At 45.1% G+C, this 15,049-nt stretch overlaps 1 protein-coding gene across 1 annotated transcript in view; it reads right to left on the bottom strand.

The window, feature by feature from the left end:
* Positions 1-15,049, bottom strand: part of DHX35 (DEAH-box helicase 35) — a 67,524-nt gene that overhangs the window by 21,181 nt on the left and 31,294 nt on the right. Inside the window, exons 9-13 of the mRNA XM_065921997.1 lie at positions 10,629-10,741; positions 9,605-9,701; positions 8,454-8,612; positions 6,259-6,469; positions 1,861-1,985 (exon numbers count right to left, since the gene is read on the bottom strand). Of these exons, the coding sequence (XP_065778069.1) occupies positions 1,861-1,985; positions 6,259-6,469; positions 8,454-8,612; positions 9,605-9,701; positions 10,629-10,741 (705 nt within the window). The remainder of the gene's footprint in view (positions 1-1,860; positions 1,986-6,258; positions 6,470-8,453; positions 8,613-9,604; positions 9,702-10,628; positions 10,742-15,049) is intronic.

The raw sequence follows: 15,049 nt of genomic DNA, 5'->3' as shown, positions 1-15,049 counted from the left end.
TTTACCCCCTCCTCCCCCAATCACATCCAGAGGATTTTCACCTCAACACACACTTATTAGTATTTCTCTGCAGCCTCATCTGATTGGAGATCACATAAAAACACTGTTTTAATGCAGCTGGAAGGACTGCGTGTGTACAGTCTTACTTTGCTTTTCTCACTGCCTGGTGTTCTGTTCCCACTGTTTCTGGTACTCATTACGCTTCACAGTGATGACCCTGAGACAGCTACATGCTATTCCAACAAGGTTGTATACTGTGAAATAAGCACCTTTCTTGCTACTGGGCAACTGAGTGGTTTTCAGTTCTTTGCTACTGTAATTATCACTGCTAAAGATATAAAATCATATGCATCCTGTGATTTCAACTGTTAAAAAAAAAAAAAAAACCCACAATTTCAGGGGAAAATAACCAGAAGGGAATATATGAAGATGAATTTATATGTATTTCCTTCATTTCTCAGCTGTCCAAAAGTTTATGATTTTCATTATTATATTTTTAAATTTAATATAATATGATACACATATAACTTATTTGTTTCTTTTGAATTATCTTCAGGAGAAAATTCCCCAGGAAGAAATACCAGGCATTTCTACAGCTCATAATGTCAGAAAGTTCTCCATGAGGACCAAAACAGAATACAAAACCATTTCCCCCAAGTTGTGTCAGCTGGACTTTATCATTTTTTTTTATGTTTGATCATTCAATTAATGTAGAGTGGAACAGCTATTTCAATTTGCATTTCTTTCTCCTAGAGAAGTCAAACGTATTCTAATGTCAGTTATTATTTGCGCTGTTCATGCAACATCAGGGACTTTATCATCTAGGAATCTAGACTAGTTACACACATCAACAAAGTTGGAATAGAATAGACAGTCAAAAAAATACAAGTTTTCATGTCATAAAAACTCAAGAGGAAAACATAAGTGAGTATTTATTAACTGACCGGGTTGTGAGGAAATGCTTCATAAGCACAAGAGAAGAAAGAAAATCAAAGAGGCAAAGGTAGAAAGATATTGCTGTGGAAATGTTTACAGTGGCTGCACGTAACTAAACAAACAATAAAATACAAACTAGAAGAACTATTTACAAGAAATACTATAGACAAAAGTTAATAGTTAAGTCTTTAATAATTAAAGCATTCTTAAAAAATCACTAATAAACACTAGAATAGTTTAACTCAGAAAAAATATAAAGTGGCTGATAATTTTTTTAACCTTATGAGAAATCAAAAAAGATAGAGATGGTATTTTTCCTCCTTCCTCCCACCAACCAAATTAGAAAAACTCTAAAAGAAGATAACAGCAGGATCAGGGTCCAGTCAGTCAGGCATGCATGCGCTGCTCGAGTTTATACCTGTAAAGGAATTCTGCCCTGATCGAGGACCTACGAAATGATTATGGTCTTTGACCCAATAAACCCACTCCTGGAAATAATCAGAAATGCAATCAGCCATAGGGACTTTCCCTGTAGCTCCACCACAGCCCTCCTGGCTTCCCAATCGGGACTCTTCTCTATCAGGCTGACACACTCCTGGATCACTCCACCCCTCCAGACTCGCTGAAATCTCACGTGGGTTTCAGGTCTCGCCTCAGACACGACTTCACTGGGCTGCGGGCCTTTCCTGTGTCTCTCAGGGCACAGGGCACAGATCCCTGTCATTACCCCACTTACTCCCTCGCCCCCAACAGACAAGAACAGAAGTTGTCACCCCTGTCTGGCTGTTCTCCCCTGGACCCTGCACACGATACCTGAGCTAAGCGAAAAACACCATGAAAGGCAGCACCCTCTGTACCGACGTCCGGCACCTCCCTTGGGAGCGTTCCAGTCTCCCGCCAGCTGCAGAGGAAGGCAGGACTTACCGACATGAAGTGGAACCTGAGGACGTTGTCGATCCCCAGCGCCTTCAGCTGCAGGATGACGGGGGCCAGGTTGCTCCGCTGCATCTCAGGGACAGTGGACTGAGGCAGCTGGTCAAAGGCTTCCTCTGGGGATAGGAAATCAGAACTGTTTGGGATCAAATGTCACAGTCAAATGTGACCGTTCTGCCAAAGGAATGTTGTCCTTCTCTCACTTTAACGAGGGGCTCTAGGAGTCTAGGCTCAGACTCATATGATACTCTGACAGATCGTTGCCTCCTATTTAGGAAAGACCCTTTTTTTTAAACTTTAGATAAATATGTTTTAACAATATGTCTTTATAAAAGTATGTCCTTTCACTTTAGAATGCTTTTTACAATGTGATTCTTGTTAGCAAAACATTAAAACAAAGCAGCAAGTATTACTGTGGGTGCCCCGTTTCCATTCCCTCCGCCTGGGATAGAGCCAAGGAGCCAAGGACTGTACATAGAAGCAAAGAACCATTTCAGGATAAATTACCAAATAAAACCAGAATATAACCAAAATATCTCTAAAATATTAAAAAATGACCAAATCTCAAAAAGACCAAAAAACTGTCCAACTTTTAAAACCAAGCCAGGCACATACATCACTCCCAGAGTCCAATGCTGCCCCAAATGGATTAATGCATGCTTACACACACCATGGGGAACAAAAGGTGACCTCCAACGGGAAACAGCACGACGAGGCTCAGGAGGCCAAGACAGGAGGGGTGGGTTGGGGGGAGGGAGGGAAAGAGACTCTGGGAAGCCTTTGTATAAAAGCTAGATAAAAAGGGTGAGGGAAAAACACAGCGAGGAAGAGATTAAATCCTTTCTGTGTATATTCAGAAAGCTTATGGATCATTTAGAGAAGGATTATAGACAAAGTCCTCCCACATCAGTCAACATTTTAACTGTGCACACCCTCCTTCACACAAAGGTGGCCTAGCTTCCAACATAAATCTTTAATTAACCAGAGAAAAGTCAGAGCAGAACAAAAGGTGCCATGAAGAAACAGCACTATCACTGAAGGACTGCAAACAAACTTTACTTTGAGAAAACAGACAATAAATATTCTGTGAGCTGATTGATGCAAATCGCCAAATGCACGGGCCCACCTGGAAGGTTCTGGGTAACAGGCAACAGCAGGAAGTTCCAAATGGGATATTTCCTTCAAGTTTCAAGAGCGTTTGAGGGGTAGACTCTTGGTAGAATAACCATATTTCTCAAGCACACTGCTATCAGATAAGAGGACAATCCTGATGAAGATGCTCACAGGAAGTAGGTGCTTCTTAAGAGTTCAAGGACACTTCAGTTAAACGCAAGGACACTTAGGTCTACTGAGGACTCAAATACAGAAGGCATTGTGCCAAGGGCTGCAGGAGCTGTAGGCCAACAGCTTTTGAGACGTTTCCATGATTCAAAGGGGTCTGGGACCAAGATGAGGAACAGGCTAGGTCCCAGTGGAGGGTCCTCCCGAGGAGAAATGGAGGCTGAAGGATGGAGGGAGGACAGCTGAGGGGAGAAGGGATCTAGGGCACTGACATCTGAGAGAGGAAGGCAGGGACAAAGTGGATCCGCTGAGCAGAGGAAACGGCCCACGGAAAGGGACCAAAGGTGTGAGAAGCGGATGTGGGAAAACAGAAGGTAGATTCAAAAGAGAGAGCAGCTGAGCGGGGATGCAGTGCAGGGTCAGTGCTGTGAACAGCGGGAGGAGACAGGCTAGCAGTCCCGGAAGGATCTGGGAAACTGTTAAGGGTCAGAGGAGGTAGCACCCTGCTCAGAGCTGTGATCTCTGAAGTAGGCTAGTGGAGGAAACCTAGAGGCTGGAACAATGTACCCCATTATTGGCTGGTGGTCTCCCCCCAACCTCACCTCCACTAAAGCCGCTCACACTAAGGCAGCCAGTGACCCTTTACCCAAATCTACTTGCCTATCTTCAGTCTACAGTCTGCTGTTTGATTTCCTTGGAGCGTGAGATGATGCTGGCCATTTCCTCTTTAGAGGTAAGTTCAAGTTAAACAAAGAATTACCATGTGACCCTGCAATTCCACTCCTAGGTGTATACCCAAAGGAATTAAAAACACAGACTGAGGTACATGTACATATTTGCTCATAGCAGCACTGTTCACAATAGTCAAAAGGTAGAAACAACCATCAACTGATGAACAAATCATGGTACCTTCATACAATGGAATATTATTTGACCATAAGAGGGAATAAAGTACCGCTACAATGTAAATGAACCTGGAAAACATTATGTTGAGTGAAAGAAACCAGACACAAAATGTCGTATAATTTATGTAAAATATCCAAAACAAATACACTCATCCCTTGGGATCCACAGGAGACTAATTCCAGGACACCCCTCTCCCCCACTACAGATAACCATAATCTGAAGACACTCAAGTCCCTTACAGAAAATGGCGCAGTATTTGCACATAACCTACACACATCCTCTGAATACTTTAAATCATCTCTAGGTTACTTTTAGGACTTAACACAATACAAATGCTATGTGAACTGTTTCTGGTGTGTGGGCAACTTCAAGTATTGCTTTCTGAAACTTTGTGTAATTTTTTTCCCAAATGTTTTCCATCTGCAGTTGGTTCAATCTATGGATACAGAGGGCCACCTGACCATCCAAAACAACAAAACAAAGACTGCTGGTTGTCAGGGGCTGGCAGCAGGGAGAAATTAAGAAGGAAATACTGCCTAACAGGTAAGGACTTGACTTTAGAGTGATAAAGATGTTCTGTAACTAGATAAAGGTGGTGGCTGCACACGGTGACGATAATAAATGCCACTGAACTGTTCAAGTTAAAAGGGTTAATTTCATATTATGTAAATTTCACCTCAATTAAAAAAAATTTAAGTTTCCTGAAATTTCCGCTACCCCATATTTCAGTTTGCCTCTGAAACAGGCTTTCCTCTTTCTATTTCCATTATTCCCTCTTAGTACCTTCAGTGGACGATCCTTACCTTTCCGGCCTCAGGTTCTGCATTCTCCCTCCCTTCCATGAATCCTTCCTACCCTCTTCCTCCCCTCCAAGTACTGGTACATTCTACTTCCTCTGTCTGCTGTGATGAAATCTAACCCCCACTGCTATCCCCTCAACTGGATTAACTACTGGGTTGCCGGTAAGATCAGGCTCAATTATGGACAGTGAGGCCCTCCCCAATAGGAATAACTCCCTGCTGTCTGCTTCCAAGGCTCATTCAGTTATGGCAACTCTATCACCATAATAAGCTAATCTGTTCATGAGCCTGCCTCCACCACCAGGCTGTCAGCCATGTGGCCTCAGACCATGTCTCACCTGGCTTTAGATTTCCAGGCCTGGCACAGAGCAGGTGCTCTGTAAACATCTGGGAAAAAGAATAAATGATGTCAAGGACTGAACAAGGATGATGGTAATCAGAAAGGAAAGGAGAGATAAGTGGTAAAACCCCTGGATCTGGTTAAGTGACTGCAGAGGGATACTGGACAGAGGAGGGAATTAAAAATGACTTGAAAATTAAGTCTAGATAATTGAGAGAAACTTTGACACCGTCACCCACAAAAGAGAGATACAATGAAGTAAAGAGCAGCTCTGGGGATCTCATTTTCTGTAGATAAGACTGCTGTTTAGTTGGAGAGAAAGCTTCTTAAGGGCTAAGACCATCTTCATTGTAATTTCACGTTGCTCCTTCAAAGTCAAGCACGGAGCAGGAGCTGACCAACTGCTTTCCATCAACAAGTCTGAAGAGAGACCCTGCTGGTTTGGCTCTGCAAAGGTGCTCTGAACCAGAGGTAAAGATGGAACCCACTGTGGGGCCCCACAGGATTCAAGGATCCCAGAACAAAAAAAATGCCACATGATGCTAAGAGAATGTTAAGACAGACAGAACATGAGCCACAAGGGTCCAAGCTACATGTCACATGGCTGCAGACAGGCCAAGGCCCAGACTAGGTCAGAAAAGGGGTGGCAAATAATTGGTAATTCATGGGACTTCAATGGTGGTCCAGTGGCTAAGACTCCTCACTCCCAATGCAGGGGGCTCCAGGGTGCCAACCCTGGTTGGGGAACTAGATCCTACACGTCCCAACTAAGAGTTCACATGCTGCAACTAAAGATCCTGCATGCCATAACTAAGACCCAGCGCTACCAAATAAATAAATATTTTTTTAAAACTGGTCTAGCTTTGGCCAGTGAGGAGCAGTAGCAAAGAAGGGCCATGTCTGGAGTGAGGAAAGTGGTGGGGGTCAGATTACAGAAGGCCTTGTGAAGGAGATCTGGGTCTTAAGTTCTGCTTATTAGGGGTAGATACCTGTAATATTCTCTGATGCCCAGGCTGACTAGGAGAAAGTCAAAACCCCTAAAAGAGAAAAAGCCACACTTACCTGTATAAAGGCGGTAACACTTCCCTGAGCGGCTGCGGCCACCACGTCCTGCTCGCTGGTTGGCTGATGCCTGGGACACCGGGACCACCACCAAGCACTCGATAGCTGTCCTGGGGTTGTAGGCCCGGAGCTTCACGAAGCCACAGTCAATCACGTACACGACCCCGCTGATTGTGATGGAGGTTTCTGCTACATTGGTGGCCACGATCACCTAGGTTCCCCCACAGGAAGGAGAGTCAGGATAAAAGTGTTTTGGTTGTCTTCACCCTGAATAAACTAATCAAAGTCCTAAAAGATTTCAAGATATCTTCAACAGTGTAGAACCTGTGAGAGGCAGTTAGGTATCCTGGGTGGACTAGGATGAGTTTTAGGCTCAGGGTGTCTTGGGTTTCAATTCTCCCTAAGTTTGGGACCTTGGACAAGTTCCTTAACCTCCCGAGCATGTTTCTTTGTTTCCATAATAAAATTTATCCTCTCCCGAGGTTCTTGAGAAGATTAAACGTGAAACATACATGAAATGATTATTAGACCCTGGTAGCTGGCTCAAAGAAAATATTCAACAAATATTAGATTTTGTCAAGTCAAGTGATGCACATCACCACCTGCACCTGTCTTTTACTCACATTCTAACTGCTTTCTGAGGGTCTGCACTTTGCCAGGCACTCTTCAAGGTGCTAGGAATGTACAATGGACAGAGAGTCCACATTCCAGTGTGAGTGTCTGGGTGGAGAAATAGTGAACATAAACAAGAAAGTGACAAACACCAGAAGGAAAATGCAATAGGGAAATACTCTAGTATTATGTAGTGTTCAATGAATACCTCATGTTATGATACATTAATAATGGGGCATGCTTACTTCAGGTTAGATGGCCAGGGAAAGCCTCTCTATAAGATGATTTTAGGCTGAGACCTGAGTAACAAGCAGCAACCGGCCCTACAGAGATCCAGGCAGAGGAAGGAGGAACAGCCAATGCAGCCACAGACCAGGATAATTAAATAAAATATGAGGTTAGGAGGGATGCAGGGACCCAATCATGCATGGTCTCTGGGCCACAGGAGGGGTTTGCATTTTATTCCAAGGGCACTGAGCACTGCCCCCTGGAGGGTGTGAAGCAGCAGGAGACAAATAGATAGCATTTGGAACTTTTGTCGGGCACTTTTACATAGATCATTTTACAAAAACCTCCTACTATTTTTATGTAGCAGAGTCAGGATTTTATGCTATAAAATCATCCATCTAAAAGCTACTATTATTCATGTTTTATAGCTGAGAAAACCAGGCCTCGGGGTTGAGTAACTCATCCCAGTGCACAGGGTAACCCAGGTCTCCTGACTGGGTGGCGACCGTTCACGTTTGACTGGACAGACTTGAGCTGCTCTGTCCCAGTGGCCAGGCTGCCCTCTTAAAAGTGACCTGAAGTTGGGGGTGGATCCTCAGACCGACCGTCCCTCACCTACTGTGGTCTCTGCCACCTGCTGATAAATAGGTACTCTAAGGCAACTCTGGGCCAGTTCTGTACCTTCCTCACTGGATGAAGGCTGAACAGAGCAGAACCCAGGGAGGTGACAGACAGGAAACAGACTGGCTGCCTACTGGCTGCTTTAAACCAGTGCTTCGCACCAAGCCCTCCCCCACCCCAATTTCAAGGCTAGGTATTTTTAAGCCACACCTTAAATTAGCTGACTTAAATGGCTGAGAAACCATTTTACAGTAGCTAATCTACTGTTTCTGACTGATCGCAATTCACCAAGACAATCCTTTAAACCAAGATACTGTTGTGTGACAGGGAAAGAAAAGAAGCAAAGAGAAGTCACCTACTCTGATAATTACTAAACTTTCTGTGGGGTAGGTTGAGAAATCTTTGCAACTCATTATTAATTGTGTGCTTTTGTCCTTGTTTTTTTTGGGGGGGTTGGCTATGCAGCTTGAGGGAAATTAGCTGCCCAACCAGGGACTGAACCTAGGCCCTCAGCAATGGAAGAGTAGAGTACTAACCACTGGACTACCTGGGAATTTCTTTCTGTATGCTTTTAGCTCGGCTACAAAGAAATACAGACCTTAAGTTCTTTAAAATACCTTCCTATTTAGCATGTTCTACTTCAATGTAAAATAAACCTTTCCAGTAGAGAGCAAGGGGGCACCAACATGATTACAGATGGCTGCAAACGCCCTTGGTTCCTGGGTTAATCTTACCTTTCTGACACTGCGCGACACCCTTTCAAACACTTTCATTTGCTCAAAGGAGGGCAGTCCCGCATACATGGGGAGAATCCGGAGGTGTCTCTTCATCCCAGTCCGACCTAGCGCTCGAGCCTGCTCGATCAGCATTGACACGACAGTTTCCACCTCTTCCTAAAATCATCAAAATGGGGACCAAAGAAACCGAGGTCAGGCTGAAGCATGTCATTTTTATCCTACTGCAAGAAAATGTAGGATGGGGTCAAGACTATAAATGGGAAAATGTAGGATGGGGTCAAGACTATAAATGTGGTCAGATTTGTGACTGTCAGAGTCATCCCTCCACACTGGGGTGGTATTTAATCAAATGCAACCGAACAACGGTGTCAACGGGATGTAAAATCGTGACTGTCCAATTAATTACTGAAATCCATAGTACCCGAAGTCAATAGAAGAATTCCTGATGCACCAAAATGACTATTTTACTGAGGTGTTTTTTTTTTTAATACACTGCAGCAAACAGTGTGGCATACACATGGACAAGTAAGTTGTGGCATACACATGGACAAGTTGTGGCATACAAAATCGCTGTAAGCCTGTCCTAGAAAAGATTACTGCACAATGGAAAATGATTGACAGTGGAAATGATTACCACTAGAGGGTAGTTCTGAAGAGAGCTACAACCTTGAGTGAGCCTTTAGGCCTGTCTGGCTGTTTCTCCAGTGGTGTGCCAGCCTGTTCCCTCCAGGGTGAGCTGCAAAGGTGTCACTGGGAAAAAGGTGCAGCAGCGACACAGAGGCACAACATGCACCTCACGCAGGACTCAATCTGGTATCTAAACGGCCCACTGACTTAGCTCTCTGATTTACTCTGCAATTAGCTGATAAATTTTAAATGTCTGGCAGACAGAACAGGCAGGAGGTAATGATTCTCTGGCAACTGAGTCAACGGATGAATGACATCAAACTGAACAATTTTTAATGCAATCAAGTAACCACAAAGACAATAAAACATGAGATCGATGGCTAAGTAAAGTAACAGGCTTCTGTATACATTTTGGTGCTGCTTTTTTAAAGATTTTTTTTCTTTAATTTTTATTGTAGTGTAGTTCCATTTGGTACTTAATATGTCTGTTCGCCAGAGGAAAAAAGGTTCAATGGAATTACCTGACCAGTGAGAAATGCTAGTATATCTCCATCTCCCTCAGTCTGGTGAATTTTCATCACGGTTTCTACAGTTGATTTGATGTAATCTGGAACAGGACTGAAAATATGTATGAGATAAATTCATCACCAGAATATGCTCATTATTTATAGATCAATTACCTTAGTAATCTGGCAGCAAAGCCTTGTGAAAGTTAGTTTGGGCCTGCACAGCAGATAATCGGCATATGAATAATTAAAATAAACATTCTTTTTTTTTTAAAATGCAGCATTCAAATACAATCCATAATCACATATAAACTACTATTTTTGGCTTTATTTGCAGAGACAGAAAAGCAATAAAGCCCATGCAAACCAATGTCCTATCTTTAGCATGCAAAGATTCCCTAGCCAGGGAAACTGGGTCTCTTGTCCCAGTGCTAAATTCCACATTCTTTCCATTTCCCCTCCTGACCACCAGCAGCATGTCCGAGGGGAGCAGATGGAGCTCACGGGTGCCTGTCCCTCTAAAATGACTCAGAAGTCAGGCCCGTAATTCTCTGACTTTATCTGCCTCTGGCCCAGGCTCCCGGTCTTCCTCTGTCCAGTGACAAGGAGTAGGAATTAGGATGACCCTTTCCTATTCAAAGAGGCTCCTCCCAAAAATGTCAGCCAGGCCTTCCTGCTAAGATGTAGAGGGTTGAGAACCAAATGATTCCAATCACCAATACCGCCCAAGCTGGCAATCGTGTAAAGCACAGTTCGGACTGCTCTAGAGCCCTCCTCCCTGCAACCTCGTTCTCCTTCTGCTCTCTGCGGCTGAGCCGGGGACACAGAGTCACGGAAACCTGCACATCTGGAGGGAGACTTAAAATCCTGCAGCGATACTGAGGGAGGGTTCCAGAACATCCCATCAGTGACAAAACACGCCCTTCCTCAGCAGCCTGGCGCACCGCCCTCGAAGCTGTAAGCAGACGCAGCTGCTTCTCAGCCCACCAAACGCCTGGTTTTCCAGTCGCCCTCACTAAAAATGCAAGGACCGTCAAACCTCTGTAGATAAAAGATGTCCACTGGAAATGTTCGCCCTTCCACTGTAAGGATCACGCACGTATCCCTGGTTGGATCACTGGTGTCATTTTGATTAAAGAAATCCCGAAATTTCTAAAAGAAATTAAAAAAAAAAATTCTTCATCGATCAAATTTAAAAAAAAAAGTTCATAGTAATTCATGAAAAGAAAGAAAATAATATAAAACAGAGCAGAGGGTCGGGGATAGGGATTGGCTATATGTAATATAGACTAAGGATAACAAAATTATTCAGAGAATCACATTTTTATTCTTATAACTTTGGGGAGTCACATTTCAATGACAGACCCTTTATTGAAGATTTGACAGAAATGATCAAGGTTAGATTTCCAAAGTGCATTCAGCTGTGAACATAAGTCAACACGCAGCAGAGGGATTACTGATCTTACCCCACCCAGCCCCCCTCCCCCATACTGCATTTAACCACAGACTAGGTCAGAAGGTGTAACTCAAGTTAAAGGTGGATTACATCAGGCTGATGTGTACCTTTGATCTGGAAAGCACAGCTCTGACTACACAGGTGATTGCTGTATAAAGGAAACCTGTACATCTGTGAATGGCAGGGATATTCCTGGCAGTGCAATCACAGATCTACAGGTCCTGTGTTTGCAGAACAGAGTCCTCTCCCTCTTTATATGCCCCTCAGGAGGCAGCACAACACTCTGTATGGTCAGACTGGCAATTATCCACTTCTCCCACACTCCCACAGGACCTCATTGAGAGAAGTGGCTCTTGGCAATTCCACTCAAACAGGTGGCCATGTCTTCTTCAGTGGCACTTGATCCCCAGGCCTGGGGTCTTTAGAGAGGCCGGTGGGAGAGCGCTTGACCTTCCCGGTCCCCTGAGGCCTCGCCACAAGCTGCTTCCTCCTCTCTTAGGAGGCCCAGCCATGGGATCACCAGGCCTGTCTTCTTTCCTTCCCAGGTATCTCCCCTAAACACGTCCACGTCTTCTCCTGGAAACCAGGATCCCAGGTGTGCCCTGAGAACTTGAATCAAGTATAACATGAAAAGACTTGGAGGAGCACTTCTAGAAGAGTCGACTAGATTGAACTCCAAAATACCTGCATGCTACGTGTCAACCTCCAAGTCATGTCTGAGAAGAGTAAACACAGACATAAAAGAACAAGCCTCGGGCCAAAAGTACTGTGCTGTGCTATGAAGACCCACACAGCTCCACCCTGCTTTCAAGTAAATTCCCTGCAAGTGACTTCAACCTTCCTGTGTCCCATGGTATGCAAAGCATGGGCAGGCTACAAGTGACGCACAAACAAGGGAGAAGGCACTGCACCCCAGTCCCCCAAACAGTGAATAAGCCAGGGAGAAAGGTGTGCAAAAAACCAATCATAACATAAACCGAGCCTCAATGACTAGATGACCAGAAAAGAGCTGTGAGTTACAATCAGGGGAGGAGGAAAGGGCCCGAAATGACATGGGGTAGGGAGGGAGTTCTGGAGGTGGCAGGATCCCCTGGCTATAAGCCTGAAAGGATGAGGAGGGCTATTACTGGTTGGGAAGAAGAGGTACACCCCTTCCAAGGATGACAGCAGAGACGTAAAGACAGAGAGTTACTCTTTTAAGAAATAAAACTCAGCATTAACTGAGAAGGCACAAGATTTTTGTCCTTAAGATCTTTATCTTTTATCTGTATTTGGAAGTATTAAACACATACACACAGAAAATTAAAGACTAGAAAGCAAATAAACATAGTGTCAACAGGGTCTGCAACTTGAGGCAGAATGAAGGACCTGCAGGAGTGAAATGAGTTCAACCCACCAGAAAAAGAAGAGTGAGAGTCAACTTTGAAAGCCAAGGATCACGTTGACACAGACACACATAAAAGGACTAGGAGGAAGAGGCTTGTCTATGACATGGACTCAAATGACGTGGATGTCTGCGGGACCGCCTCCCCTGCTCACCTGTTTCCTTCTCTACTAGTGGCTCTGATCTGGCCCACAGGAGTGGACCCCCAGCAGCCATGCCAACATGACCTGCCCACCTTTGGCCCATCAGAATGGTTCCAAGTGGGTACCTGACTATAATGGACCCCAAATCCCTTCTCTAAGAATCTGGAAAGATAAAATTATTCCCCCTTCAAGCATCTGAACTGTGACAAAAAAAACCCGTGGGACGGGTCAATGATCATGTTTTCTTCCAGGTGAATGAAAGCCAGTAAAAGAAGAAAAAAAAAACCATGTGATACAATGGTCAATAAATACTTCATAATTATACTCACTCACACTCTAATTAAGTGCTGGCTTAATTAGGTTGATATTAAGAAACAGCTAAACCAATGAAGGTGACAAGTTGATCAGCCCCATTCAACTCCGCTGGCCTCTGTCTCCCAGTTGCAGTCACTGGGTGTCTTCGACTGCAGGTTGGGCCACCCAAGGCCCTGAGCAAATCCAGAGCAGGTGCCATCAATCCCTCCAGGCAGTGGAGTTAGGAATGAGTCTGCTGCCCACAAACTTAACAGCTGGGGGACAGGGGAGATGTTGCGGCATTTCATTTCAGGTGAAAATGCTACCTGAGTCACGCCCCCCCATTCACCACTCTCACACACTCTCCTCTCTCGTCCACTTCAGCCCATTCCTTCCTCTTCTTCGCTCTCTTACTCTCACCTGGTAACTCACATTCCATATCCCATGGGCATCCACACCCACCCAGGTCTCCCCTCATGCACACACACACACACCCCACTCCTCACCTCCCAGGCCAGAAAGGGATGAAGAAATGAATGACCCGAGTCCACTCAAGGCTCCGCTGAAAGCTGCTGATGTCTGGCAATCCGTGCATCCTAGTACACCCAAGGCTGACACAACTCCTACATTCCACCCTCCCACCTAAAAAAATCACTCCCAGGAAGTGCATCATTTTCCATCTCCGTGCCACACTAAAGACAATGAAAGGCAACTGTAAGCAATAAATATTACTGATGATTCCAAAATTTGCACATTATAGATTTTAACCACAATAAAATCTATTGGGAACAATTTAAAAAAGCGGGTGGTGTTAAAGGTAAGAGGTAATATGGAGATGATGTTCTGGACAACTCAGCCATGGAAGAGGTAACAAGAGATGAGGTTAAAATAACATCCCAGCAGGGATTACAGGTGAAGGGCATAAGAATTCATTAAAGAGGGCAACAGAGAGCTTTAACCCCAAAGTTACAGTGGGCAGACCTAAGACAACAGACTCCTACACTGTGAGAAGGCCCAAGAAACCTGTCAGGCAGCATGCAGACCCCTCTCTCAGCCAGGCTGACTTTTTTCTCCTTCCAAGTTGTTCTGCATCCTGGAAGCCACACGGAGACCAGGAGCGAGGCCCTCTTCATCTCAGCTGGATTGCAGAACTGGCTTCCTTACTGTGATCACCACATCTGTTTGTGTCTCTTCTTTACAGCACCAGCGTGATCTTTCTAGAACTCAAATATGGGACTTCCCTGGTGGTCCAATGGCTAAGAATCCACCTTTCAATGCAGGGCATGGGGGTTCGAGCCCTCGTCTAAGATCCCACTTGCCACAGAGCAACTAAGCCCAAGCGCCACAACTACTAAAGTCTGCAGGCCCAGAGCCAGTGCTTCACAACAAGAGAGGCCACTGCAATGAGAGGCCCGCATACCACAACTAAACAGTAGCCACCGCTCACCGTAACTAGAGAAAGCCTGCACACAGCAACAAAGACCCAGCTCGGCCAAAACAAAACCCCACAAATGTGATCAAGTCGCTGCCAAGCCGCACACACGCTAGGGCTGCTGCCCAGGTGGAAGGTGAAGTTCACGTGGCCTGTGGGCCCTCCATCATCTGACCCCTCCCAGCCTCTCCCATCTGCATTTCCCATCCCTTTCCACACAATCAAAATTCATTCAACCCACAGTCCCTACTCTACGTCGGACACTGTCTCAGATGAAAGGGATAAAGTAGAGTAAGACAGTCAAAGTCCCAGTCTTCACAGGGTTTACATTTTAGTGACGGGAGACTTACAATCAACAGACACCCAGATAGGCACATGATGGGAGCCAGGGAGAAGGGCTAGACAGAAACGAGGAGGAGCGAGAGAATGAAGAGCGACAGGGGCTCGGCTGTAGACACTGGTCTGGGAAGGCTCTCTGGGTGCTCGTACCTGACCAAGACTGGAAGCAAGTGAGTACAAGGCCATGAGAACATCTGAAGCAAGAATGGTCTAAAAAGAGGGCTCCTCCCACCAAAAGCAGAAGCATGCTTAAGACTTATGTGAGGAAAAGCAAGGTGAGGCTGGTGTGTAAGGAGCACTGCAGGAACTGAAAGCAGAAGTCGGAGGGGTGACTGCGGGTGGGGGGACAGATCACCCCCCAGCAGGTGCTGCAAGCGAGATATGGCTCCCACCTCACACTTGACTCACAGCC

Source organism: Muntiacus reevesi, chromosome 2 (genome assembly GCF_963930625.1).
Source record: "Muntiacus reevesi chromosome 2, mMunRee1.1, whole genome shotgun sequence".
Lineage (NCBI taxonomy): Eukaryota > Metazoa > Chordata > Mammalia > Artiodactyla > Cervidae > Muntiacus > Muntiacus reevesi.
The sequence above is the reverse complement of the archived record's forward strand: the minus strand, read 5'-3'. Positions and strand labels throughout refer to the sequence as shown.